This window comes from Cloeon dipterum, chromosome 1, assembly GCF_949628265.1.
Source record: "Cloeon dipterum chromosome 1, ieCloDipt1.1, whole genome shotgun sequence".
Classification (NCBI taxonomy): Eukaryota; Metazoa; Arthropoda; class Insecta; order Ephemeroptera; family Baetidae; genus Cloeon; species Cloeon dipterum.
The window spans coordinates 7,479,664-7,505,955 of record NC_088786.1 but is presented as its reverse complement, the minus strand read 5'-3'; the positions used below and the strand labels follow the sequence as shown (position 1 = coordinate 7,505,955).

Sequence of the window (26,292 nt, the reverse complement as noted above, 5' to 3'; positions counted from 1 at the left end):
GATGGGTAGGGCGTCCCGCAGTCAAGCGGGACGGGTAGGGCGTCCCGCGAGACGGGTAGGGCGTCCCGCAAGCACGCGGGACGGGTAGGGCGTCCCGCAGTCAAGCGGGACGGGTAGGGCGTCCCGCGAGACGGATAGGGCGTCCCGCAAGCACGCGGGACGGGTAGGGCGTCCCGCGAGACGGGTAGGGCGTCCCGCAAGCACGCGGGACGGGTAGGGCGTCCCGCGAGACGGGTAGGGCGTCCCGCGAGACGGGTAGGGCGTCCCGCAGTCACGCGGGACGGGTAGGGCGTCCCGCGAGACGGGTAGGGCGTCCCGCAAGCACGCGGGACGGGTAGGGCGTCCCGCGAGATGGGTAGGGCGTCCCGCAGTCAAGCGGGACGGGTAGGGCGTCCCGCGAGACGGGTAGGGCGTCCCGCAAGCACGCGGGACGGGTAGGGCGTCCCGCAGTCAAGCGGGACGGGTAGGGCGTCCCGCGAGACGGATAGGGCGTCCCGCAAGCACGCGGGACGGGTAGGGCGTCCCGCGAGACGGGTAGGGCGTCCCGCAAGCACGCGGGACGGGTAGGGCGTCCCGCGAGATGGGTAGGGCGTCCCGCAGTCAAGCGGGACGGGTAGGGCGTCCCGCGAGACGGGTAGGGCGTCCCGCAAGCACGCGGGACGGGTAGGGCGTCCCGCGAGACGGGTAGGGCGTCCCGCAGTCGCGCGGGACGGGTAGGGCGTCCCGCAGTCACGCGGGACGGGTAGGGCGTCCCGCGAGACGGGTAGGGCGTCCCGCAGTCACGCGGGATGGGTAGGGCGTCCCGCAGTCACGCGGGATGGGTAGGGCGTCCCGCAGTCACGCGGGACGGGTAGGGCGTCCCGCGAGACGGGTAGGGCGTCCCGCAGTCACGCGGGACGGGTAGGGCGTCCCGCAAGCACGCGGGACGGGTAGGGCGTCCCGCAGTCACGCGGGACGGGTAGGGTGTCCCGCGAGACGGGTAGGGCGTCCCGCAAGCACGCGGGACGGGTAGGGCGTCCCGCGAGACGGGTAGGGCGTCTCGCAGTCACGCGGGACGGGTAGGGCGTCCCGCGAGACGGGTGGGGCGTCTCGCAGTCACGCGGGACGGGTAGGGCGTCTCGCAGTCACGCGGGACGGGTAGGGCGTCCCGCAGTCACGCGGGACGGGTAGGGCGTCCCGCGAGATGGGTAGGGCGTCCCGCAAGCACGCGGGACGGGTAGGGCGTCCCGCGAGACGGGTAGGGCGTCCCGCAAGCACGCGGGACGGGTAGGGCGTCCCGCAGTCACGCGGGACGGGTAGGGCGTCCCGCGAGACGGGTAGGGCGTCCCGCAGTCAAGCGGGATGGGTAGGGCGTCCCGCGAGACGGGTAGGGCGTCCCGCAAGCACGCGGGACGGGTAGGGCGTCCCGCAGTCACGCGGGACGGTTAGGGCGTCCCGCGAGACGGGTAGGGCGTCCCGCAGTCAAGCGGGACGGGTAGGGCGTCCCGCGAGACGGGTAGGGCGTCCCGCAGTCACGCGGGACGGGTAGGGCGTCCCGCGAGACGGGTAGGGCGTCCCGCAGTCACGCGGGACGGGTAGGGCGTCCCGAAAGCACGCGGGACGGGTAGGGCGTCCCGCGAGACGGGTAGGGCGTCCCGCAAGCACGCGGGACGGGTAGGGCGTCCCGCGAGATGGGTAGGGCGTCCCGCAGTCAAGCGGGACGGGTAGGGCGTCCCGCGAGACGGGTAGGGCGTCCCGCAAGCACGCGGGACGGGTAGGGCGTCCCGCAGTCATGCGGGACGGGTAGGGCGTCCCGCGAGACGGGTAGGGCATCCCGCGAGACGGGTAGGGCGTCCCGCAGTCACGCGGGACGGGTAGGGCGTCCCGAAAGAACGCGGCTCGGGTAGGGCGTCCCGCGAGACGGGTAGGGGGTCCCGCAAGCACGCGGGACGGGTAGGGCGTCCCGCGAGACGGGTAGGGCGTCCCGCAAGCACGCGGGACGGGTAGGGCGTCCCGCAGTCACGCGGGACGGGTAGGGCGTCCCGCGAGACGGGTAGGGCGTCCCGCAGTCACGCGGGACGGGTAGGGCGTCCCGCGAGACGGGTAGGGCGTCCCGCAAGCACGCGGGACGGGTAGGGCGTCCCGCGAGATTGGTAGTGCGTCCCGCAGTCAAGCGGGACGGGTAGGGCGTCCCGCGAGATGGGTAGGGCGTCCCGCAGTCAAGCGGGACGGGTAGGGCGTCCCGCGAGATGGGTAGGGCGTCCCGCAGTCAAGCGGGACGGGTGGGGCGTCCCGCGAGATGGGTAGGGCGTCCCGCAGTCAAGCGGGACGGGTAGGGCGTCCCGCGAGATGGGTAGGGCGTCCCGCAGTCAAGCGGGATGGGTAGGGCGTCCCGCGAGACGGGTAGGGCGTCCCGCAAGCACGCGGGACGGGTAGGGCGTCCCGCGAGATGGGTAGGGCGTCCCGCAGTCAAGCGGGACGGGTAGGGCGTCCCGCGAGACGGGTAGGGCGTCCCGCAAGCACGCGGGACGGGTAGGGCGTCCCGCGAGATGGGTAGGGCGTCCCGCAGTCAAGCGGGACGGGTAGGGCGTCCCGCGAGATGGGTAGGGCGTCCCGCAGTCAAGCGGGACGGGTAGGGCGTCCCGCGAGACGGGTAGGGCGTCCCGCAAGCACGCGGGACGGGTAGGGCATCCCGCGAGATGGGTAGGGCGTCCCGCAGTCAAGCGGGACGGGTAGGGCGTCCCGCGAGATGGGTAGGGCGTCCCGCAGTCAAGCGGGACGGGTAGGGCGTCACGCGAGACAGGTAGGGCGTCCCGCAAGCACGCGGGACGGGTTGGACGTCCCGCGAGATTGGTAGGGCGTCCCGCAGTCAAGCGGGACGGGTAGGGCGTCCCGCGAGATGGGTAGGGCGTCCCGCAGTCAAGCGGGACGGGTAGGGCGTCCCGCGAGACGGGTAGAGCGTCCCGCAAGCACGCGGGACGGGTAGGGCATCCCGCGAGACGGGTAGGGCGTCCCGCAGTCAAGCGGGACGGGTAGGGCGTCCCGCGAGATGGGTAGGGCGTCCCGCAGTCAAGCGGGACGGGTAGGGCGTCCCGCGAGACGGGTGGGGCGTCCCGCAAGCACGCGGGACGGGTTGGACGTCCCGCGAGATTGGTAGGGCGTCCCGCAGTCAAGCGGGACGGGTAGGGCGTCCCGCGAGACGGGTAGGGCGTCCTGCAAGCACGCGGGACGGGTAGGGCGTCCCGCGAGACGGGTAGGGCGTCCCGCAAGCACGCGGGACGGGTAGGGCGTCCCGCGAGATGGGTAGGGCGTCCCGCAGTCAAGCGGGACGGGTAGGGCGTCCCGCGAGACGGGTAGGGCGTCCCGCAAGCACGCGGGACGGGTAGGGCGTCCCGCGAGACAAGTAGGGCGTCCCGCAGTCACGTGGGACGGGTAGGGCGTCCCGCGAGACGGGTAGGGCGTCCCGCAAGCACGCGGGACGGGTAGGGCGTCCCGCGAGATGGGTAGGGCGTCCCGCAGTCAAGCGGGATGGGTAGGGCGTCCCGCGAGACGGGTAGGGCGTCCCGCAAGCACGCGGGACGGGTAGGGCGTCCCGCGAGATTGGTAGGGCGTCCCGCAGTCAAGCGGGACGGGTAGGGCGTCCCGCGAGACGGGTAGGGCGTCCCGCAAGCACGCGGGACGGGTAGGGCGTCCCGCAAGCACGCGGGACGGGTAGGGCGTCCCGCAAGCACGCGGGACGGGTAGGGCGTCCCGCGAGACGGGTAGGGCTTCCCGCAAGCACGCGGGACGGGTAGGGCGTCCCGCGAGATGGGTAGGGCGTCCCGCAGTCAAGCGGGACGGGTAGGGCGTCCCGCGAGACGGGTAGGGCGTCCCGCAAGCACGCGGGACGGGTAGGGCGTCCCGCAGTCATGCGGGACGGGTAGGGCGTCCCGCGAGACGAGTAGGGCATCCCGCGAGACGGGTAGGGCGTCCCGCAGTCACGCGGGACGGGTAGGGCGTCCCGCGAGACGGGTAGGGCGTCCCGCGAGACGGGGAGGGCGTCCCGCAGTCACGCGGGACGGGGAGGGCGTCCCGCGAGACGGGTAGGGCGTCCCGCAAGCACGCGGGACGGGTAGGGCGTCCCGCGAGACGGGTAGGGCGTCCCGCAGTCACGCGGGACGGGTAGGGCGTCCCGCAGTCACGCGGGACGGGTAGGGCGTCCCGCGAGATGGGTAGGGCGTCCCGCAGTCAAGTGGGACGGGTAGGGCGTCCCGCGAGACGGGTAGGGTGTCCTGCAGTCAAGCGGGACGGGTAGGGCGTCCCGCGAGATGGGTAGGGCGTCCCGCAGTCAAGCGGGACGGGTAGGGCGTCCCGCGAGACGGGTAGGGTGTCCCGCAAGCACGCGGGACGGGTTGGGCGTCCCGCGAGATTGGTAGGGCGTCCCGCAGTCATGCGGGACGGGTAGGGCGTCCCGCGAGACGGGTAGGGCATCCCGCGAGACGGGTAGGGCGTCCCGCAGTCACGCGGGACGGGTAGGTTGTCCCGCGAGACGGGTAGGGCGTCCCGCGAGACGGGTAGGGCGTCCCGCAGTCACGCGGGACGGGGAGGGCGTCCCGCGAGACGGGTAGGGCGTCCCGCAAGCACGCGGGACGGGTAGGGCGTCCCGCGAGACGGGTAGGGCGTCCCGCAGTCACGCGGGACGGGTAGGGCGTCCCGCAGTCACGCGGGACGGGTAGGGCGTCCCGCGAGATGGGTAGGGCGTCCCGCAGTCAAGCGGGACGGGTAGGGCGTCCCGCGAGACGGGTAGGGTGTCCTGCAGTCAAGCGGGACGGGTAGGGCGTCCCGCGAGATGGGTAGGGCGTCCCGCAGTCAAGCGGGACGGGTAGGGCGTCCCGCGAGACGGGTAGGGTGTCCCGCAAGCACGCGGGACGGGTTGGGCGTCCCGCGAGATTGGTAGGGCGTCCCGCAGTCAAGCGGGACGGGTAGGGCGTCCCGCGAGACGGGTAGGGCGTCCCGCAAGCACGCGGGACGGGTAGGGCGTCCCGCGAGATGGGTAGGGCGTCCCGCAGTCAAGCGGGACGGGTAGGGCGGCCCGCGAGACGGGTAGGGCGTCCCGCAAGCACGCGGGACGGGTAGGGCGTCCCGCGAGACGGGTAGGGCGTCCCGCGAGATGGGTAGGGCGTCCCGCAGTCAAGCGGGACGGGTAGGGCGTCCCGCGAGACGGGTAGGGCGTCCCGCAAGCACGCGGGACGGGTAGGGCGTCCCGCGAGACGGGTAGGGCGTCCCGCGAGACGGGTAGGGCGTCCCGCAGTCACGCGGGACGGGTAGGGCGTCCCGCGAGACGGGTAGGGCGTCCCGCAAGCACGCGGGACGGGTAGGGCGTCCCGCGAGACGGGTAGGGCGTCCCGCAAGCACGCGGGACGGGTAGGGCGTCCCGCGAGATGGGTAGGGCGTCCCGCAGTCAAGCGGGATGGGTAGGGCGTCCCGCGAGACGGGTAGGGCGTCCCGCAAGCACGCGGGACGGGTAGGGCGTCCCGCGAGATTGGTAGGGCGTCCCGCAGTCAAGCGGGACGGGTAGGGCATCCCGCGAGACGGGTAGGGCGTCCCGCAAGCACGCGGGACGGGTAGGGCGTCCCGAAAGCACGCGGCACGGGTAGGGCGTCCCGCGAGACGGGTAGGGGGTCCCGCAAGCACGCGGGACGGGTAGGGCGTCCCGCGAGACGGGTAGGGCGTCCCGCAAGCACGCGGGACGGGTAGGGCGTCCCGCAGTCACGCGGGACGGGTAGGGCGTCCCGCGAGACGGGTAGGGCGTCCCGCAAGCACGCGGGACGGGTAGGGCGTCCCGCGAGACGGGTAGGGCGTCCCGCAAGCACGCGGGACGGGTAGGGTGTCCCGCGAGATGGGTAGGGCGTCCCGCAGTCAAGCGGGACGGGTAGGGCGTCCCGTGAGATGGGTAGGGCGTCCCGCAGTCAAGCGGGATCGGTAGGGCGTCCCGCGAGACGGGTAGGGCGTCCCGCAAGCACGCGGGACGGGTAGGGCGTCCCGCGAGATGGGTAGGGCGTCCCGCAGTCAAGCGGGACGGGTAGGGCGTCCCGCGAGACGGGTAGGGCGTCCCGCAAGCACGCGGGATGGGTAGGGCGTCCCGCGAGACGGGTAGGGCGTCCCGCAAGCACGCGGGACGGGTAGGGCGTCCCGCGAGATGGGTAGGGCGTCCCGCAGTCAAGCGGGACGGGTAGGGCGTCCCGCGAGACGGGTAGGGCGTCCCGCAAGCACGCGGGACGGGTAGGGCGTCCCGCGAGACGGGTAGGGCGTCCCGCAGTCACGCGGGATGGGTAGGGCGTCCCGCAGTCACGCGGGACGGGTAGGGCGTCCCGCGAGACGGGTAGGGCGTCCCGCAGTCTCGCGGGACGGGTAGGGCGTCCCGCAAGCACGCGGGACGGGTAGGGCGTCCCGCAGTCACGCGGGACGGGTAGGGTGTCCCGCGAGACGGGTAGGGCGTCCCGCAAGCACGCGGGACGGGTAGGGCGTCTCGCAGTCACGCGGGACGGGTAGGGCGTCTCGCAGTCACGCGGGACGGGTAGGGCGTCCCGCAGTCACGCGGGACGGGTAGGGCGTCCCGCGAGACGGGTAGGGCGTCCCGCAAGCACGCGGGACGGGTAGGGCGTCCCGCGAGACGGGTAGGGCGTCCCGCAAGCACGCGGGACGGGTAGGGTGTCCCGCGAGATGGGTAGGGCGTCCCGCAGTCAAGCGGGACGGGTAGGGCGTCCCGTGAGATGGGTAGGGCGTCCCGCAGTCACGCGGGATCGGTAGGGCGTCCCGCGAGACGGGTAGGGCGTCCCGCAAGCACGCGGGACGGGTAGGGCGTCCCGCGAGATGGGTAGGGCGTCCCGCAGTCAAGCGGGACGGGTAGGGCGTCCCGCGAGACGGGTAGGGCGTCCCGCAAGCACGCGGGACGGGTAGGGCGTCCCGCGAGACGGGTAGGGCGTCCCGCAAGCACGCGGGACGGGTAGGGCGTCCCGCGAGATGGGTAGGGCGTCCCGCAGTCAAGCGGGACGGGTAGGGCGTCCCGCGAGACGGGTAGGGCGTCCCGCAAGCACGCGGGACGGGTAGGGCGTCCCGCGAGACGGGTAGGGCGTCCCGCAGTCACGCGGGATGGGTAGGGCGTCCCGCAGTCACGCGGGACGGGTAGGGCGTCCCGCGAGACGGGTAGGGCGTCCCGCAGTCTCGCGGGACGGGTAGGGCGTCCCGCAAGCACGCGGGACGGGTAGGGCGTCCCGCAGTCACGCGGGACGGGTAGGGTGTCCCGCGAGACGGGTAGGGCGTCCCGCAAGCACGCGGGACGGGTAGGGCGTCTCGCAGTCACGCGGGACGGGTAGGGCGTCTCGCAGTCACGCGGGACGGGTAGGGCGTCCCGCAGTCACGCGGGACGGGTAGGGCGTCCCGCGAGATGGGTAGGGCGTCCCGCAAGCACGCGGGACGGGTAGGGCGTGCTTAGTGTAATTTCTGGGAATTCGCACGGCACTTTTTATGATATACCATAAATTTAAAAAAATCTCCTTTCTTTGAATAAATTAAGTGTTAAATCTAATATCAAGCCAATCAACTACTACAACGTTATTGATGCATCATAAATGGAATATTTGGGTTTCTTTTAGTGGACAAGTTGATTGGATCAAGAGCCACTTAAATGTGTGCCCTCAATTAAAAACCGGCCCAAATTTTTCAGAATGGCGTAATTTTTAGGATATCTTGATAATTATTTCATAACTTAATATAAATTACATTTTTCCACTTTTTGGGTTCTTTGAACCTCCAAATCTCAGGTTCCAACAATCAGAATTGCAAAAATTTACTACCGTTAGACTCACTTTGACCTCCACTAACAGCCCAAGTGTTTATGGGGAGCTTACCCTCATCCCCTTTCAACCCCATTGCTTCAATTTTAATAAAAAAATTAATCTGCTTCCATTTGCATCGACTTGGCTTCAAAACATTTAAAATCATCCTAAATTCCTACTGAATTACCACCCCGCCCATTCAACCAAAACTAAAAAAAATGTTTTTAATAAAATGTAAATTAATAAATTTATCCAGAGCTATAAAATGTTATTCATTTCCGAAGGGTTTAAAGTATAGGGGTGGAGGGTAAGAACCCCTAAACCCTTCAGCTGCTCAGGGGAGGTCAAGACGAGTCTAACGGTGAAAAGTTTTTGCAATTATGATGGTTAAAACCCGCGATATGGAGTTGCACGCAGAAATAATTAAATTTAAGCCTTGCCAAAAGAAAACTATTTTGTTCTAAAACATTAAATAAATTGCGGTTTTGCGGTAATTTTGCGGTTACCGCAACTACGGTTTTGGTCAAGACCGATGCGGTTGTGGTGCGGTTGTGGTTTTTTATTTAAAAAAATGCGGTTACCATGGTAATGAAAATTGACACCGCACAGTGCTCTACTCTAAAGCGCGGGTTGCGCTCTCTGTTTTAGTAGGCATTTGGATTGGAAATATTATTTTTGTAATTTTTTACACTCTCTATTAAGAATCTTCTCTCTTTATGAATCTTTATGAAATTATTCGATCCCGTGGTGCTAAAAATACAGTAGAAAAATACTAGCCCATATAGTAAAAATGTGTTGAGCAGTTCTAATTTATAATATTTTTGCGTAAAACACATTTCCAAGAACAATTTTTTTTTTGAAATTGTGTTTTGTTCAGCATCTTGACATATTTTCAGTTTATCTTTCTCCTTCATTTATAAAAAAATCGTCGGTGATTTAAAGCTCAAGATGACTGCAAATTTCAACCTAACACCTTTATCATTTAGTTCATAACCGTGTTTTATTTTCTTGAAATAAAAAATGCTCGTATCAAATTTACCATTGTTTCCGAACGTGTTTTGTTTCACAGAGATTTTAGAATCAATCAGGACTAAAATTGAAATTAAAAACCATGTTTTTTATATTACTTTCGTTCGATTATTCAAATTTTTATTTTTTTCGTATTTCAGTTTAGCTAAATGGATGTCACTAGCAATAGACTGGCAGTTCGCAGATGAAATGGCCGGCCGGAAAGCAAACAGAGTCCATCAACTTGTCCTTGTAATAGGAGGCGAAGTGGACGCACGTTTCTTTTCCGGCGCCGTAGTCGCCAGGCCGGTCCAATTCCTTGTTCCACAGAGTGCTGTTCTTGGGAAGAATTTGGCCGTCATGCCACTTAAATTCGCCGGCTTTGCCACCCACGTCCGACGCAGACACCCACCAGTTGTTATCTACGAAAATTCAAAAAATAAATTATGGCTACTATTTTTTTTCGGAGCAGGGAGTGTGAATCTGAACTTACTTTTTTCATATAGTGCCTTAGCCCTTTGGTAAAGCAGAGTGAGTTCCTGTTGGGTCTTTGGAGAGGCCAAGTGCATCGAGCTTCTTTTGCAGAACTCCTTCGCTTGCTTCCAGTTCAGCTGAAAATAAATATTCGATATTTCTTATTCGCAATTTTGAGAAGTTAGCAGAATCAAATTAATCACCCTCTCAGTTGAAAAGTGGTATTTTTTCCCGTTGGCCAATTTGGTCCATTCAAGATCTAAAAAAAAGTACTTTAGTCACAGTTAGACGAATATTTTCATTACAACTTACTGATTGCTGTGCACTCTGGTCTATTCGACAACTGAAATATTAATTTAATGAAACATAATTCTCTAATTTAAAATTTTGTACTACTTGCAAGTTAACCTTTTCTAAAGAGCTCTTTATTTCCAGTAACATTTTAAATTTCTTCATTATTTTTTGGTGCATCCAGAATCTACCATATTTATTAAAAAATTATATACATGCCTCCTTTGAGAACGTTCTTCCAAAGTCGAGTTTCAAACTCTGCAAGATTTTCTTTGTCTCTCCGATCTCAACCTAAGTAAATAAAATTACTTTTTAAAGATTTTTCATCTCGAAGTGGCGTTAATTGATCCGCTTGCGTCAATGATTTGCAAAATCTCACCTTTGCAGCACCAAGGTCTCGCTTCAAGACCGCAACGTCAGCAACCAAAGTATCAATCTGAGCAATACACATTCATCATCATCATCAAAATACGTTTTAATAATTTTTAAGGCAAATGAGAAAAACTAACCTGTTGGTCTGTGTCTGCAGTCGCAGTTGCCGCTAAAGAAACGACCGCGAGAAAGCAAAAAGGCAGCATTTTCATCCTTGAAACCGAAATATTGTAGAGAGAAAATTTAAAAAAAAAATTATCGATGAGCTACTGAGGACGAAATGGAGATTTGTAAGATACATAGTAATTTGGAGTTCTCCTCCTTCTTATATGGCTGCTGACGAGTGACCAACCGAGAGAGGGAAAAATACAACAAATTAAGATGCTCTCGTCTTCTTCTGATTCCACGTTTTCGTTGTGACGCTAAATTATCATAACAATTGGTTGAAAAATATAATTATGAAATTGTAAAATTTCCTAATATTATTTTTCTTCCTCACACCACAAAGAAACAAACTGTTATATAATATGGAGTTCTTTAATACTATAGAAGAACTTTGAAATAAGATTTTTTGCATTTTTTTAATATAATTCTACAATATTATAAAGATATTTTTGTAAAAAATAACACTTTTTGGTCTCAAATTTAAAATGAGCAAAACAAAAGCAGAGTTGTGCGTTGTATCCGAGATGTTATCGCTCGCTCAACGTTTAGTAGGTCACGAATCAATCTGCATCGTTTGAGTTTGAACTCTTCTCAAGATAATACGATTGGAAATTAAAGTACACTCCAACCAAAAATTACTAAACAAATTTTATTTAATAACTTTTTATATTTATGCATCCATTTTAATGATGTAGGGCCGATTTTCTTAATCAAACGCAAGAGATTTCTAAAAGCTGAAGTTGCAGCTATACAATACCTTCTCATGCAAATGATTCTTTTTTTAAATATTTAATGCTTCCATCCACAACTGTCTTGCTGTTTTTGAGAGAATATTTTGACAGTGTGCCTATATCAAAAAAGTTAAAGCATCAAAAATGATATGTAAGTCAAGTTGAAACCATTATTTGTACTTTGGCTGTTAAAATATTTCGTACTGTCCATTATCCAATAAAAGTATTTTCTCGAGTGTTTTCGCGTAGGCCATTCTAAAGTTAGACAAGCACTCTGTTACTGTAAAAGTCTTTATACAAATTAAAGAAATCATTTTTTGAATTAAATTTATTTTCTCTCTGTTTATTAGTTGCATCCCTTTACTGGAAAATGAGAACCATTCTCGTCGACAAATGCTAGCTATACTTTTCAGCTGGTTTTAAGTGTCTCTAATTAATTGCGTCCTATTTCATGAGTCTGCATAATTTCGAGATGATCAAATTTGAAAATTTTTAATTTTGTAATTTTTTTTTAATAATGGGGGAGTGTATTTCTAGACTGTTTCGGCCAATTGTCAAACTATATTTGTCATTACTATAAGGAGAGCTGAACCAAATTTACAAACAAAAAGTCTAGCAAAAAAATTTGAGTTGTTTTTATATTTTTTTACTATCAATTAAAAATTGTTTAACAATAAAAAGGTGGGGAAAGTTTCTATCTCTTTTAAGATCGAATATAATTCTTATTTAATCACACCGCGGAACCTTATTTTTGATATTTATTTTTAGCAGCTTCTTTTTTAAAAGATTTATGCATAGTCATAAAGCAACGCTTTCCACTTCCCTGTCATGTTTCGCCACTATAAAAAGGAGGAGACCCCTTTCATTTCTCGCAACTTCTACTTTTGTTATCCATATAACTTGTGGTATCTTCAACTCATTTATTTCATTTCATATATAAGCGAATTTTAAACTTGAGTTTATTTTTTTCTGTGTATCATTATCATTTGGATTCATTTCATTTTCTTTTCAACAACGCGCAGTCTTAAAAAATCCAATTATTAAGCAAGCACATTTTCGGCGCGATGCGGCCGTTGTGGCTTCTCATGTCCACGTTGCTATTCGGAACAGCAACTGCAACAAATGACACTGACGATGCCAGCTCGTTCGAACAGGTCATTTGCTCTTAATTGTTTCACGAGTTTTGGATTTTAGCCAATTCGCTATTTTGATAACAGGATGTGAGAAATCAACTCAATGAAATATTATGGAAAGTCGATGAACTGCGGAAAAAAGCTAACGACAACCGAAATGATGCCAGTGATAAGGTGTGTTAAATCGATATAAATACAAAAATGGATTAAATTCTTATTCGATATACTTCCTAGTTTGATTCAATGATGTCCGCACTAAGAGCACTGAAAAGGGACATTAATGATACCTGGGTGAGTACGTTGTCGCTTTCACACACAAAAAATATCCCTTTCATTCCTCATTTAACTCAAATGATTCAATATTTTCAGATCGAAGCCAGAAAGACAAATGAAGTTGTGCAGAATATGGACAAGGTAAGCATTTTTGTAAATTCTGCAACTCCACTTCTTTCAAATTATAGGATGTGAAAACAATGAATTATCTTTATTTCAGGTGGCAAAACAAAAATCGAGTTGCGAAGCAATCAATAGTGGTAAGGACAGTTCAAAGGAAACTTGGACAAAAATGTGAAAAGAAAAATTATATATTATATCTACAGGCCTGCCTCTGACGACTGTTTCCAACCGAATTAAATACTATATCCCAGCTTTATTAATGAAACACAGAGTAATATTATGAGATTTTTTTAGATATGCTCAAAAATTATTTTGCAGCTGACCTGGTACCAAGCAAGGGACTTTTGCGCAAATAACTCGATGTACTTGGCTTCCCCAAGGAATCAGCACGAGCTAAATCGTTTGTATGATAAAATCAAGGACCGATATGGAACAAGTAAGTAACCATTAAGGATGAGGAAAAGTTGAAAATTTAAATTTATTTCAAATGATTAAACCACAGCCTCAATGTTTTAATGATTTTGAATACAAGTTTTTTGTCATTTTTTTGCGATTTTCACTTTCCATGCTCGAAATTTTTTAATCTTTAGATACCCATTGGTGGCTGTCGGCGTCGGACGTGAACCAAACAGCCGGAGACTTCAAGTGGCACAACGGTCGAGCGTTTCACCAAGACAACTCGATGTGGTACAACGATGCCAACGAGCCAAATTCCTTTGGCAAAGGACACGAGGCCTGCGTCAACTTAGCCACGAGCGTACGCGCAAAACTGAATGATGATGATTGCGCCGACAGTAAAAAGGACCATTACTTTGTGTGCGAGGTGCCTGAAGAGTGCTATGGAAGCATCGAACAAGAAGTTGATTAATCTTTTTTTCTCTTTAGCTTTAGAAATTTAATTTCTCTGCCGATGAGTAAATCTGTACTAAATTCACAAAATGAATAAAACCACTGAAAAATAAGAATTGCAACCAAAAGGTTTTATTCGTTTTATTTTGGAACAGAACCACCAGAACTGAAAAAATCAGTTTTTTACTGAAATATTTTGGCACAGTTTTTTATAGGCAAGGAGAAGAAGGATTTGGTTTATATTTATTAAAAAGTATTGCAAGTTGCTCTGCTATAGGCTGAAAATAATAATCAAGCTTAGAATCTAATAAAATATCAAAGTTTTTGAAGTTAAACGCTGAGCTTGATGCTTGACCCATATTTGTATTTTGTATTTAAAATCTACAGCAATATTTTCGTGTTCTTTTTGGAAGTATATACAAACTTTTTAATCGGTCAAAAAATTTAAATTATGAACAGATACTTGTAGATAAGGTTTATGTGAATTAAATTTTAATATATCGTAACTAAACTAACTATTAATATTAATTAAAAAATTAACGTTTGAGCTATTTGATTTTTGCGTTTCTCTACAGGTAATTGAGTTAAAAAAAACTATCCCTATTTTACACATGAATGAATTTTACTCCTTTGAATAACAATATTTTAAATATATTTTAAAAGAAAATAATTGAGAAATATTATCAAAACAGGATCAATAGACACACTTTATTTGATTTACTTGGTTACAACTCGTCAAGTTGTTGATTTTTCACAACCTCTTATATTTGGAAAGATTCGGTCTCAGCGCAACACGCTTTCCCCTCTTCTCTCATTTTTTGGTGATTACATAAAAAGCGGAGACTTCATACTCCCGCTTTCATTTTATTATCTACTTGCGGTAAGTTCTACACATGATTTTTGTGCTCTGATGCTGGAAATATTATATTTTTTGTTCCTAAATGTCTAAATTCAGCATTGCACCTGAAAACTAAAAATGTTTGTTTTGTTTCCATAGGTTCCATTAAAATCCAGAAAAATTTAAAACATCAAATTGGTGAAAAATGCAGCCGTTGTGGCCTCTCTTGGTCACATTGCTTTTGGAAACAGCAAAATGTTACCCTGATCAGGTTATTGGTATTATAATAGCTTGTTCATTTAAATTGACGGAAAAAAATAAAATCTATTTTTTAGTTGGGACAGCAAAAATCGAACTGCCAAAGAATCAGTGAGTCATATTTATTGGAAATTTTTAGGACATACATAATATTAAAAAATTCGATTTTTTTTCAGGCCTGAATCTGACTACTCTCCCCAACGGAAATAAATACTTCATCCCGCGAACCCAAGCTAAATATAGGGTAAGTGTTATAGTAAATTATTGTTATTATCCTATATGTTTAAAAAAAAATCAATTTTCTCCTCTTGCAGATGAACTGGTATCAAGCAAAGGACTTTTGTGCGAATAACTCGATGCATTTGGCTTCCCCAAAGAACCAGAATGAGCTGTCTAGTTTGTATAGAAGAATCAAGGAAATTCACGGATCAAGTAAGTCTGCAAGAATGAGAAAAATATTAAATTTTTAATAGATCATGTTAAAAACGCGTGAAGCGATGAGTCAAAAATCTTGCGACAAAAATCAAAGTATATGAACGTTAATTTAGAACAGTAAAAATGGAAAAAAACATTTATATAATGTACTCTTTGCTGAATTAGATCAGTGCAGAGAATAATAGCCAAACCGCTTTTATTTGTATCTAAAAACTAATTTTCAATTAAATGCTTATTATTTTGCGACTTTTCAGACACGAAATGGTGGCTGTCGGCATCGGACGTGGGCCGAACCACCGGAGATTTCAGATGGCACGACGGCCGAGCTCTTCCCAAGGACAGCTCCATGTGGTACGCTGATGACTTGGAGCCAGATTCCTTCGGCAAGGGTTTCGAGGCCTGCGTCAACGTCGCAACTTACAAACGCACCAAACTAACAGATGACGCATGCACAGCAAATTCAGAAAACTACTATTTTGTTTGCGAGCCACCTGCAGGGTGTTGAAAAATAATTTTTTGGAATAAATCACTGCGATTTTAATATATTCATCAAAACGGTTTATTTGATTTGTTTTGTACAGAACCAATGGAGAGGAATTACTGATTTTTTTTCTCGGATGTCTTGACACTGCTGAATTTATTTATTTTAGATATTAAAACTACATTTAAGTTACAGGCAAATAAATGCATTTAAAACGAAGAGGCGAACTTAAAAATAGGCATATCAACACTTGTATAAATCTGCACAGATTAGAACAATAAATAAATAAAACTAGAAACAAGAAGGCGAGCTGTTCGTTCGTTGGCCACACGGTTACTGCATCTGACTCTGACTGTTGCTGCGCGCGTATTCGGTGCGGTGGTAGTGGGCGTGCGTCGCGGCCATTGACGGGTGCATCGGCGGCGGGAAGCACCGGACGTGCTCTACGGAATTATTTTCCGCGTCCCCGGCGCGCAGGTACTTGTTCAAAATGGCAAAGATCTGCGAGTTTAGCACCTGGAAGCGCCGAATGCGGTCCACCATGCGTTTCAGTTGCTGCAAAAATTAAGGATTTGGTGAGTCAAACTTCAAAATCATTAGGTTAGTTGGGGAAACATACGATTCCTTTGACCAGCTCGTCCTTTCCGTCCACCCGCTGCACCCTGAGGATGTGGTAGCAGAAGTCCAGGGCTTCAAACCGCCGCTGCTGGCCCAACAGCATGATGATCGTGCAGCCGGCCCAGTTCAGGCCCTCGCCAAACAGTTCCCTGAAGAGGTGAAACAATTAAATCCTCACAATAGGTCAGGATGCACACATTAAATAAATTTACCACCAAATAAATTATAGTAATTTTAAGAGTTTTGAGCAGCAACTTACTCGACAGTGAACTCTGTTCCTCCCACTGGGATGCAGTAGACAAACTGCAAGGCGGACCAGAGCCGGTGGAACTCGGTGCATTCGTCCACGTTCATTACGCCGTTTGACGGCAGCGGTCCAACCCAGATCGGATCGTCGAGGAAGGAGCGCAGTCGGTTTAGCACCACCTCAAAGATGGATAGACCGCAGCACAGACGCTCTCTGGTCAGCAGGTCACCCTCTCGCGCAATCATCGCTTGCTGTAAAATTAAATTATTTTTTTTTTGCCCTTTTTATCCCTGTCCGGGGACCGGGAAGGGCGCGCAATGCACTAGCACGAATGCTGAAACCCGGGTCCCAATAACACCGCGAACGGAAAACATGGGCGCACCAGGCCGCACAGGGACCCAGCCCACTCAAGGGCCACTTGCCTCCGCACCGAGGACTGCATTGAAACGCTAGACATTCGTCCCGTGAAGCCAAATTACGCATGCTGGAAAGGTGCAAACCAGCAAGTAGTGAGTCGGCGCCGGTGCGCCTCCCAGCCCGTTGAGCAATTGCTCAAATACCTCCCATTGCCTTAACAATGCGAGCCAACGGGCTTTATGATCTTTTTAAATAGACATTTTCCTCTCACCTTGACACTACCCAGCTTCTCGACGTTGTTGACTATTTGCAGAGCAGCATACTTCTCTTCCAGTCTCTTCATTTTGTTTTCCAGCTTTTCTCCTTCTACAATTCCCAAGGAGAAACAGTTAGCAGCAAATAGAAAACCACCAAAATCCGAGTCGAACCTTTGACATGTGGCCTCGGCAAGCAGTTTTGGAAGGGTGCCGCGTGCAGCAGGTCACACACCTCCTCCTGAGACAGGGCTTGCTCCATCAGTATGCAGAAGAGGATGCAGTTGCCAATCTCGCGGAAAATGTGGAACAGCTCCGTCCTGGCGTCCGGATACATCACGATGTCGTTCAGCTGGGCGTGGTAGTAGCCCAGAACGCCTGAAAATTGATTTATTTAAATCAAATCTCGAAATAAAATTATTTTTCAAATATCTTTTAAAAAAATTGCTCCAAATTTACTCAGAAACGGCTAGTAATGTAAAAAAATTAGTTCTTGCTCTCAATATCAATAAATCTTACTATGTTGACCTAATTTGATGACTAAAAATTGTTTATTGATTGAACCACTACTCGAGTTTAAATTAATTTTTATTTTTGGTGTGATGTAAGTTAAATTTTAGTCAGAACCAACAGATGGCTAAAGAATGTTTTAAAATTTTCGGGAATTTTTCTAATTTGTACCTGGCGATCCGTAGTCGTAGCGAGGCAATTTGCACAGCTTGGGCATGGCCTCCATCAGGGTCTTGGTGAACTGCAGCAGGTTGCCCTGAATGAGGCCCTTGGCCACCTTGAGCAGCTCTTCCATCACCACGGCCACGCCTTGGTAGCCCAACAATTTGCACATCATCCTAAAATGATGCGGACCGACAAAACCTGTAACAAATAATTATTTTAAAATCACCTGAGCCAAAAGTAAGGCCTAAAATATTCAGGAAGCTTGGCTTATTCTTTAATCTAGCACATTTTTGTATTTATTTTTCACAATTTTCACCTGATCTATCATTTTATACAATTTATCCTAAAATTCAAAGAAAAAATGATCGCATTTTTTCAACTTCCAGTATTAATTATCACACTGTACCTCCATATCGACCGTAAATGGTGCTGCAAGCCAGACTGAGCTGCTTGCTGCCCCAGAGGTAGTTGTGGCCCATCTGTGGCGGCTTGTCCCTCGTCACAGGCTGGGTGAAGCGCAGCCCTCTCGCCGGAACAAATCTTAAAATATCCAACTAATATATTTTGTGTTCTTCGCGGCTTAGAATGTTAGTACCTGCTTGTGGCGGCGTTGTAGCAGTAGGTTGGCAAGAAATCGTAGTTGAGCTCCCAGAAGATATGCAGAGTGATGCGGCCGTACGGAGCGAGCACATTGTGGTTCGCCTCGCGGAACATGGCGTCGTAATTGTCAAGAGCCAGATGCTTTGATAGCAGCTTGTGGCACAAACGATTCACCTGAAGTAGACTTTCCAGTTCCTGCATAAAAAAGAGAATTAGGAAATTTAGTTAAAGGCTAAATTATTCGCAAAAAAAGGAAATAAAAATGAGGCATGCTAGATAAAAAATTGGTTGCAATTATATTGGCTCTGAATGAGTAAATTAAATTTCTAATTGAAAATAAAACTATATTAAATAATCTGACTTATTTTAACCTCTATTTAAGATGTAAAATTTAAGTCAAACGGTTTGTTTTCCGTTAAATTCCTTCTAAATTAAAAAAAAATCAGCTTCATGCCTTGATTAATTTTCAATGCATATCATAAAATAAATACTTTTATTAAGATATATTTAAAAAAATTGTAGAAAGAAAAATAAATAAAGATAAATTAAATAATTTACCACAACTCCGGTGATGTCCCCTGCTTCGAATTTGCTGATAGCCAAGTCGAGGGACTTCTGCATGTCCGCGTTGATTCTTTGGGTGATGAGCTTGTTGAGATCGATCGACCTGCCCAGCAACTGCACATGTCTCTGTTTGAGCAGCGTTTCGTAGCGGTTGGCCCGCGGGAAAGGCAGTAAATACGTGCCCATGGCGATGCACTCGACGCGGAATCGTTTGTCAAGCAAAATACTGAGGACATATATATAATATTTTATAATATCTTAATTTTATTCTTACCTAGAAGCCAGCTGCTTGTAGTGAGAGAAGATCTGCTCGCTGAGTTTGTAGACAAACTGGTCGAAACACAGATTGACCTCAGCTTCAACCTCGTCGTACAGGAACTGCTTCCTGAAGACAGTCAGTGCGTAGTGGGCGCTGTCGTTGTACAGATCCAACGGATACAAAACGTATCTGCAAATAATCAGATTTAAAAATATTAACAAACTCAGTCCATCCATGGCGCGATTTACATTTTCTCGAATGAGTGGTTTAATTTATCAGGCACAAAATGCTTTAATGGCTTTAAAATTAATTTAGTCATTTAAAATAAGTGCAGCAAAATTTATATAGTCCATAATTGCAGCAAGGCGCAATAAATTTGCAAATTTACAACATAAATAAAATTGCTTTACAGATTTTTGCACCATACAAGGAAACGCAGGATTCAACGTTTTAGTTTTAGGCAAAATTAATTAAACTACCGAGCTAAAATATATATTACCAGGGGGATTTTTTTTATCTGGCGGAGTTGGCGAGTTAAAGTGCTTATATGGTTTAACCTCGGATATGTATCAAAATCGAATTTTGAAGCCAGTTATCATTCGATTAACGGTAGACTCTACTTGACAAGACGATTGATGGGTCAAACTAAAACGTCGAAACCCAAGAGTTTCCTAGTTTGAATAAATACAACGACTTTGGTTACTTATTTTAATTTGCTCTTTAGAAAGTTTAACCCTAAGATGATGATTTAAAATAAAAGCCATCTCACAATAAGCGTAAATTTCTAAAAAATTGAAGGTCGAAATGCAATGTGAAAAAATTAACAAGAAACTCACTCCATAGTAGAAGGGTCTTTAGTTTTCAATATTTGGTCAGTCAGAATCCACGGCATGGACATTTCAATTGGAAACTGTAACAGAAGAAAGCTGTTAGAACCAGAGAATTGCATGGCTTTAATTCTCCACTTCACCATGCTGTGCTTCACACAAAAAATAATTAAAATATTATACAACTCTCTATATATTGTGATTTGAATTACGATTTTGAAAACAGCAAACTAACCTACGGCGTTAAATGCTTGACAGATAATAATGGCAATGAACACAAAAACAGATAAAAAGGTTGAGGCTAGCACAAAAGCATGCAGAAAACAAACATGAAGCGGAAAAAGGCAAATGGATTGTATTCAAATGACAAATATAAAATCGTACTTTTTACAAATGTTAACATATAAGTTGTGGTGCATCTGGACTGATTAATACTATTATTGGGTGCAGCTTTTAATCTGGTTTAGCAGGCCCTGGGCTAAAGTACCTGTATGCGCTTCTCCATGGTGATGAGGTCACTGCATTCCTCATTATGTTGGTGCCGAACCGTGCATTTCTGTATGAAAAAAGACAAAACGCATATTTGGTCTCCGCTCTCTCTCAGACTCAATTGATTGATACACCAACATGCTTTGATTTCTCGCTACGCAAGCTAATCAAACGAATCGTTCCCCCTGAAAGAAAGCCTGCCCCTGTCCCACGTATGTATGACCTATCAAAGTCAGCAGCGACTTCGGTTTTGACAGCGACGGAGCTTTTGGCGGCATGATTCAAGTTTATAAGTCTCGCAAGCTGAAGCAAAGAGAAAGGGAAGAGAGTGAGCTCGCAAGTGAATTCACCTGAATGCGCCGGCCCATCGTCATCTCCAGATAAAACTCTCGGTACCACAGCTGTGACAGATCACAACAGTCGTGCAGCGATTCTGCAAATAATAACAACAATTTATTTTTGGTGACAGAGTTATCGGTGTTATATCTGTTGGGAAGCAAATCGTTCTGGTCCCAGTAAAATTGCGCAACGTTCGTCAAACACCCAAATTTTCATTGTCAAATGGATTGTTGCCCTTTTCTTGCAACAAAGAAATTCGCGTTTGGTTGTTGAACGTTGCGCAATTTTGCCGCTACCAGGACGAAATCTTTGATAGGTTAAAATTTTAAATTTGAGATGAAAAATTTGCCAATATTGATGTACCAGATGTTTTTAGCAAGAAAAATCGCAGGAAATCAATCGCTATTTTTGGGTTTATCACATTTTTTCCAAAATTGGCGGGGAACATATTTTGCGCCAAAAAAGCAGACACTAAACAACATATTGATAATTTGATAAACCAGTGATTTTTCAGTTTATTTCTTGGTCGTCGACCATTAAATATTTAAAAATAATTCTCTAGGAAAAAGGCGCAAAGTAAAAAAAATTGGCTAGTAAAAAGGCAGATAGTGAGTTCATCAAAAGAGGTCAATATGTGTCTAACGGTGATCATAATCAGTGACTAAAAAACTGCACAAAAGGCCTTCGCCTTTTTGTATTCCAAAGCGAAATTTCTTAAAAGTATGAAGAAAAACTCTCTGAATTTTCACGCTATAGTTCCCATGAGCTTTGTGATCGTTACTGAGAGAATTTCCGTGTTTTTAAAATTTAAGATCAGTGTGAATTCCTTTGATTTTACCAAAGATAAACCAAAAATGTCCTTTGCTCTTGTATAGCTCAAATTTACATGTTGATACCATTGAAATTTTAATGTGAATAATTAGCAAAATTAAATATTCTCACCTGAAAAATGCAGCAGGTAATTCCAGTAGAAGGAAGTCTTGTGGAACTGATCAATCTGGACCAGATACTGTCCATCGATGTCTTTCCTCAGAGTACGCTTTCCGCCAGACTTGTCAGCGATCAACGACTCCAGCATGGTCCTCACCATGTAGAGCTGAGTCGATGATGGACCTGCATAGGCGAGATTTGAGCAAGATATTCAAAACAATCAACGGTTCATGCTGCGGCAACATCATATCCAATAGTGCGTTCGCCGGGACGGGAATGTCTCAGGACTCCCGGAATCTCCCGGGAATTCCCGGCGCCAGGACCCAAAATTTAGGCGGGAGCCACGGTCGGGACGGGAGCGGGAAAGTTTTGCCGGGAGCGGGAATTCCCGGGAACCTAGTCAAAATTCATATTCACAATTCGCTTTTAATTTTCCAAGAATGATTAAAAAAATTGTTAGGAATGTTTTGTATATTAGATATTTTTCACGGTTTGATAACTTTATGAACTGTCCTAATTTCAATTTGCGGAGTTCAAGCTGTAATATTTCTTTTTTGTCATTCACTACAACTAAAAATGTTACAGAATTTTCTTTCAATGTCGTGTGATGATTCTCGCAACTTAAAATAGTCGGGAGAAAAGTTCTTGATCTAAATAAAATGCAGTTTTTTAGGTTTTGTTTTAGTAATCTCTGCATCTACAGAAAATTGAATTTTATTTAAAACTTAGTATTTAACGTTGACCAGTAAAAATTGCCTCCGTGGATTTTTTATCAAAGAAAAGTATATTTATAACTTCAACACGGAAAAATAAAAGATCATAGTAAGTTTGTATTTGTAAATATGCGAGCTAAGAATTAAAAATTATCAACGCACATTGCTGGTGTCTACTTTCGATTTTAAAATTTTTGGCGGGAAATCGGGAGCGGGAAGGATCGGGAAAAATATTTGGTAAGGGCACCAGGAAATTCCGGTAACAGGAAACATTTTTTCGGGACCGGGACTCCCAGGGAGAAAAGTTTGCTCCCGAAGAACGCACTAATATCCAATTATCATATATAGGGTCATTATTTTTGCAATAAATATTTGACAACAACACAACACTCAGGGAAGAGCTGAGGAAAGGTTTGTTCGTACACCTGATTCCCAGCTGCACGCTCAAGCACCGAGTTTTTGTTTGACCTCCACCAGGAAAAAGAGAAGAAAGGGAGAGTGCCTGCAAAAGTCTCGAACAGTGTGTATGTGCCTTGGTCTAGCTGCCTTATAATTAATCTCTGTCTACACACCACGAGCAAAGCTACGACAAACCTGCTCTCCTACTCCGAATCCCCTTCGCCGACACCTCCTCAACACCTTTAAGCAAGAACGCAAGCGTGAAAGTGCCATCGAGATCACAGCAGGGTGCGCTTCAGTTTGGTTAGTGTATGAGTGAGTTCCAGCCTTAACAACTAGCCACCAACACCACGGTTGTGCCCAATCCGATACTCACCGACATTCCGCCGCGGTACATTGATGCCAAAGTTCTCGGGGTCTTTCTTGCCCTTCATAGCGGGGTCTGAAGAGGGCTCCATGCCCCTCTGCCAGTCGGCGCACGTCTCTCGAACCGACACGATGATACTAATCGAGAAAAATGAATACTTTACTGGCATTTTGTGTCAAAATATATATTTTTTTAAATCAGGAAGGGAAAGGAGCCGTGAATTTTGCATAACTACAAAAAAGAAAGATAAATGTGTGTTCTTTTTAATTTAAATTTTACATTATAAAACTCGGCGTACCTTCTGATGAGGTCTTTCTTATTTTTGATCGCCTTCCTGAGTGGCTCTCGAAGGAAGAGCTGGGCAAAGTCCTGCAGTTCGGCGTAAATGTTCCTTCTGATGGCGTCGGTAAAAACAGTCTCCATTCGTGCCATCAGCACCTGCAGGCCTTTAATCATGGCGATCACTTCGATCAGAGCAAATTTCTCCTCCTCGCTGTAGTTGTAACGCGTGGCCTGCAGAATACGAGTTAATTTATAATCTACAAAAAAATCATATCACAGCCTAAGACACGACTAACTAAGCGATTAAGCTTAAAAACAAAATTATTTGGATAAAAACGCTAAATGGAAACTCGGTTAAAAAATATTTATATGTTGATAGTTCAGCTTTGGTGAAGATCATATATTGTGAATTTTTATAATGTTATACAAAGTGTCTGTGTTTTTCTTCTATTTGTTCCGGCAAATTCCAATTAGAGTTTGGGCGATTTCATTAGGGAAGCAACAGATAGCATTCAGGCAAATTGCTTTTGGGGATATTCCTTCCATTATCTATAATTCGGGCCGTTTACGGTGACCCAAAACTACCTTTATAACAAAAACCTTCTTCTTCACCATTTTTTCAAAGATCAAACTCAATCAACACTCACTCTCTCGTACTCCTCAGCCTCAGCTGGACACTCCTTGTTCATGTGGTGGTCGGTGGGGTGGAGCAGCTTCCACGAGTAGAGCTCGGTGACGACGGTGGTCCACTCAGAGAGCAATTGCAGGCCCCTGAGAGCGAGGTCGGCCGTGTCTCTGTTCTCGGCATCAGTATGCGACTCGCGGTAAGTTGTAATGTTCTCATTGCTGTTGCGGGCCAGCTCACTGATGTACTTGACGTGGTCCTCCCTGATCTGCGGTAGGTGCTGCATCAGGTCGGCCTGCGGGCTGATCAGCGTCGAGCTTGACAATGGCCACTTGGACGCGTCGTAGTGCTTGCTTCGCTTGATGTAGTTGAACGGCGCGATTTGCATGTCGCCAAACAGCGGCACCACTTCCAGGTTCTGAAATCGTTGATTATTTAATTAGAAGAAATAAAATATTTTCTTAGTAATTTCCTTCCAGATTATTTTTCATCCTTTTTAGATCTGGAACTTAGAGAAATTTTGTAATTACCTTAAAGATGCGGTCGATTTTCTCCAGCTTGATCTTTTTCTTCTGGTCAAGCTTGTTGATGTTGCACAGCTCGCTGTCCATGAGGAAGAGGCCAAAACCCATCACCTTGACCAGCATGTGCTTCTCCGACGGGGTCAGGTACATCCGCGTCTCGAACATGTGCACGCAGATGTTGACAACATCGCACAGCAGGTCCTCGTAGCCCTGGATCCGCTCGAGGGTTTCCTTCACCGTGTCGCGGATCTTGTTCTGCGTCGCCAGAAACATGGACAGATTCTGCGACTCCTGCAGGGTCTGCGAGTCGGCCATCACCTTCAGAAACTGGGCAGCTCTGCAGAGCATAAATATTATTTAATTTTTAGGGGTTCGCTTTTAAATTGGTTTGTCGCACCTTCTGTAGGTGGAGTAGTCATTTTTGACGCTGGACTTCATGTTCTTCAACTCATCCAGAATGGCGAACATGTTGATGAATTTGCCCAAGGTCAGCAAGTAGGCCTCGGATACAAAGTCCTTCCGCTTTTCAGTGTGGCACAGCCGCTTCACCTCGGCTGAAAACCTGTCGATTGCTCGACGCTGAAATTTTGAATGAAAATAAATTTAGAAAACTACGTTTTGTTAAATTTAAAATATTTTTATAAATCCTCATGGTTTTAATGCAAGGTTGGCAGTTTTTTTCAAGGTCGGGTGGAAAAAAATAAGCTTAATCAGAGTTTTTCTAATCTCTGGCTATCTTTGTATTTCCTGAAAACTAATAAAAGAGTGCAAATAAAGAAGGAAAGCCAACAAATCTATTTGAAAAGGAAAAAATTGGTTGTAATTTTTATAATTTAAAAAAATATTTAAAATAGAAAGTTTCAAGATTGGTAAATTTAAATATCTAATTTTTAAAACTAAGTTTGGCATGAAACTATTTGAAATGGTTTTTAGCATCTTAGATGTGTGGAAGAAAAATACCAACTTTATAAATTACCAGGAAAACACATAGAAAAACTGTATTTTTAGCGAATATCAGGCCCTCAAATTAATAGTTAAATTTTTCTTTTCCTATCCAGCAGGAAAAGAGATTTTCGACAGAACATTAAAGCTTTGCTCTAATAACTTTAGGCAGTCTTGACACTTTTAATACAAATTAGAATATTTATTGTGAAAGACAATAAATATTTCGAAAATTTCTACCTGGAAATGCATGAAGTTGAGCAATTTATTGACTTCTGGAGCCAAAACCTCAACGGTCTTCTCGTAAATTTCAACCCTATTGGGCTGCTCGTTCGACTTGGGTTGGGGGATAGCCCTAGAGCAGCACCTCCAGGTGTAAAGCATGACGGCATGCTGCACTCCCTCTTCCAGGAGCTCGTTCTGAAACCGGACACCGACAGGTAAATGAAAGGCGTCTCAAATTTCACATACATTACTCACCAGACTGGCGTGAACGGTGGCCTCCTCGATGTACTTCGCGATGCCGGTGACGAACCCATTTCTGTCCTCGAAGTTGGTGTCGAAGTTGACCTGGTAGACGACCGAGCACGGCTGGGCCTCGATGCACGGCTGCTCGTACGGCAGGGTCAGTTCGTCCAACACGTCCACGTTGGACAGTGCGTCCGTCAAAGTCACCTTCTCCGTCGACATGGCAACGAAGGCTGGGGACCAACGAGTCAAATTATTAAATTAATGCCCCCCTGCGTCGAAATAAAAGCCTCAATCACGAGATTGACGAGATGCCGCAACATCCTGGCAGAGCCGACTGCTCGTGTTTCGACCAAAATCCTCAAATCTCCGCGACTCACCTTATGTTTAAATCGTTTGTTAGGTGCTGAAGCGCAGATTTACTCCCTGGACAGCTGCATTTCTCGGCTTTTTACTGGGTTATGTGTAGCGGAAAACCGAAAAATGTCAACTGGGCATTGGGTGTGCCTGCTTTGTTAGGTGTTGATTTCGTGATGTCGACTGCAGCGACCAGCAGCGACTCCGTGACCACGGTGATTTTGCGAAG

General features: G+C 48.4%; 4 protein-coding genes across 6 annotated transcripts; 2 read left to right on the top strand and 2 right to left on the bottom strand.

The window, feature by feature from the left end:
• Positions 1 to 8,959: 8,959 nt before the first annotated feature.
• LOC135947695 (lectin-like) lies at positions 8,960 to 10,240 on the bottom strand. The gene is made up of 7 exons (XM_065496585.1): positions 10,079 to 10,240; positions 9,949 to 10,005; positions 9,789 to 9,860; positions 9,591 to 9,621; positions 9,482 to 9,537; positions 9,298 to 9,415; positions 8,960 to 9,226 (listed from the first exon to the last, which is right to left on the bottom strand). Exons 1-7 carry the CDS (start codon positions 10,151 to 10,153, stop codon positions 8,985 to 8,987), a joined length of 651 nt encoding a protein of 216 aa, XP_065352657.1. The 5' UTR covers positions 10,154 to 10,240; the 3' UTR covers positions 8,960 to 8,984.
• Positions 10,241 to 11,837: 1,597 nt separating this feature from the next.
• LOC135947877 (C-type lectin domain family 3 member A-like) lies at positions 11,838 to 13,337 on the top strand. The gene is made up of 8 exons (XM_065496851.1): positions 11,838 to 11,991; positions 12,055 to 12,144; positions 12,205 to 12,261; positions 12,340 to 12,384; positions 12,464 to 12,503; positions 12,570 to 12,637; positions 12,685 to 12,802; positions 12,957 to 13,337. Exons 1-8 carry the CDS (start codon positions 11,902 to 11,904, stop codon positions 13,232 to 13,234), a joined length of 786 nt encoding a protein of 261 aa, XP_065352923.1. The 5' UTR covers positions 11,838 to 11,901; the 3' UTR covers positions 13,235 to 13,337.
• Positions 13,338 to 14,212: 875 nt separating this feature from the next.
• On the top strand, positions 14,213 to 15,301 carry LOC135933942 (uncharacterized). The gene is made up of 5 exons (XM_065475390.1): positions 14,213 to 14,324; positions 14,389 to 14,422; positions 14,488 to 14,555; positions 14,626 to 14,743; positions 15,001 to 15,301. Exons 1-5 carry the CDS (start codon positions 14,259 to 14,261, stop codon positions 15,249 to 15,251), a joined length of 537 nt encoding a protein of 178 aa, XP_065331462.1. The 5' UTR covers positions 14,213 to 14,258; the 3' UTR covers positions 15,252 to 15,301.
• Positions 15,302 to 15,366: 65 nt separating this feature from the next.
• On the bottom strand, positions 15,367 to 26,263 carry Sra-1 (Cytoplasmic FMR1-interacting protein Sra-1). Of its 3 annotated transcripts, XM_065475355.1 has the most exons (23): positions 26,087 to 26,263; positions 25,719 to 25,939; positions 25,479 to 25,658; positions 24,694 to 24,875; positions 24,303 to 24,633; positions 23,795 to 24,190; positions 23,164 to 23,378; positions 22,875 to 23,002; positions 22,694 to 22,738; positions 21,399 to 21,569; positions 20,468 to 20,550; positions 20,116 to 20,184; positions 19,638 to 19,711; positions 18,817 to 18,990; positions 18,537 to 18,768; positions 17,974 to 18,173; positions 17,785 to 17,918; positions 17,385 to 17,576; positions 16,878 to 17,081; positions 16,721 to 16,815; positions 16,105 to 16,343; positions 15,847 to 15,994; positions 15,367 to 15,782 (listed from the first exon to the last, which is right to left on the bottom strand). In XM_065475355.1, exons 2-23 carry the CDS (start codon positions 25,926 to 25,928, stop codon positions 15,561 to 15,563), a joined length of 3,924 nt encoding a protein of 1,307 aa, XP_065331427.1. In that variant the 5' UTR covers positions 25,929 to 25,939; positions 26,087 to 26,263; the 3' UTR covers positions 15,367 to 15,560. The 3 variants fall into 3 exon arrangements, with proteins under 3 accessions (XP_065331427.1, XP_065331446.1, XP_065331436.1); XM_065475374.1 differs by lacking the exon at positions 20,116 to 20,184; XM_065475364.1 differs by lacking the exon at positions 22,694 to 22,738.
• Between the last annotated feature and the right edge of the window lie 29 nt (positions 26,264 to 26,292).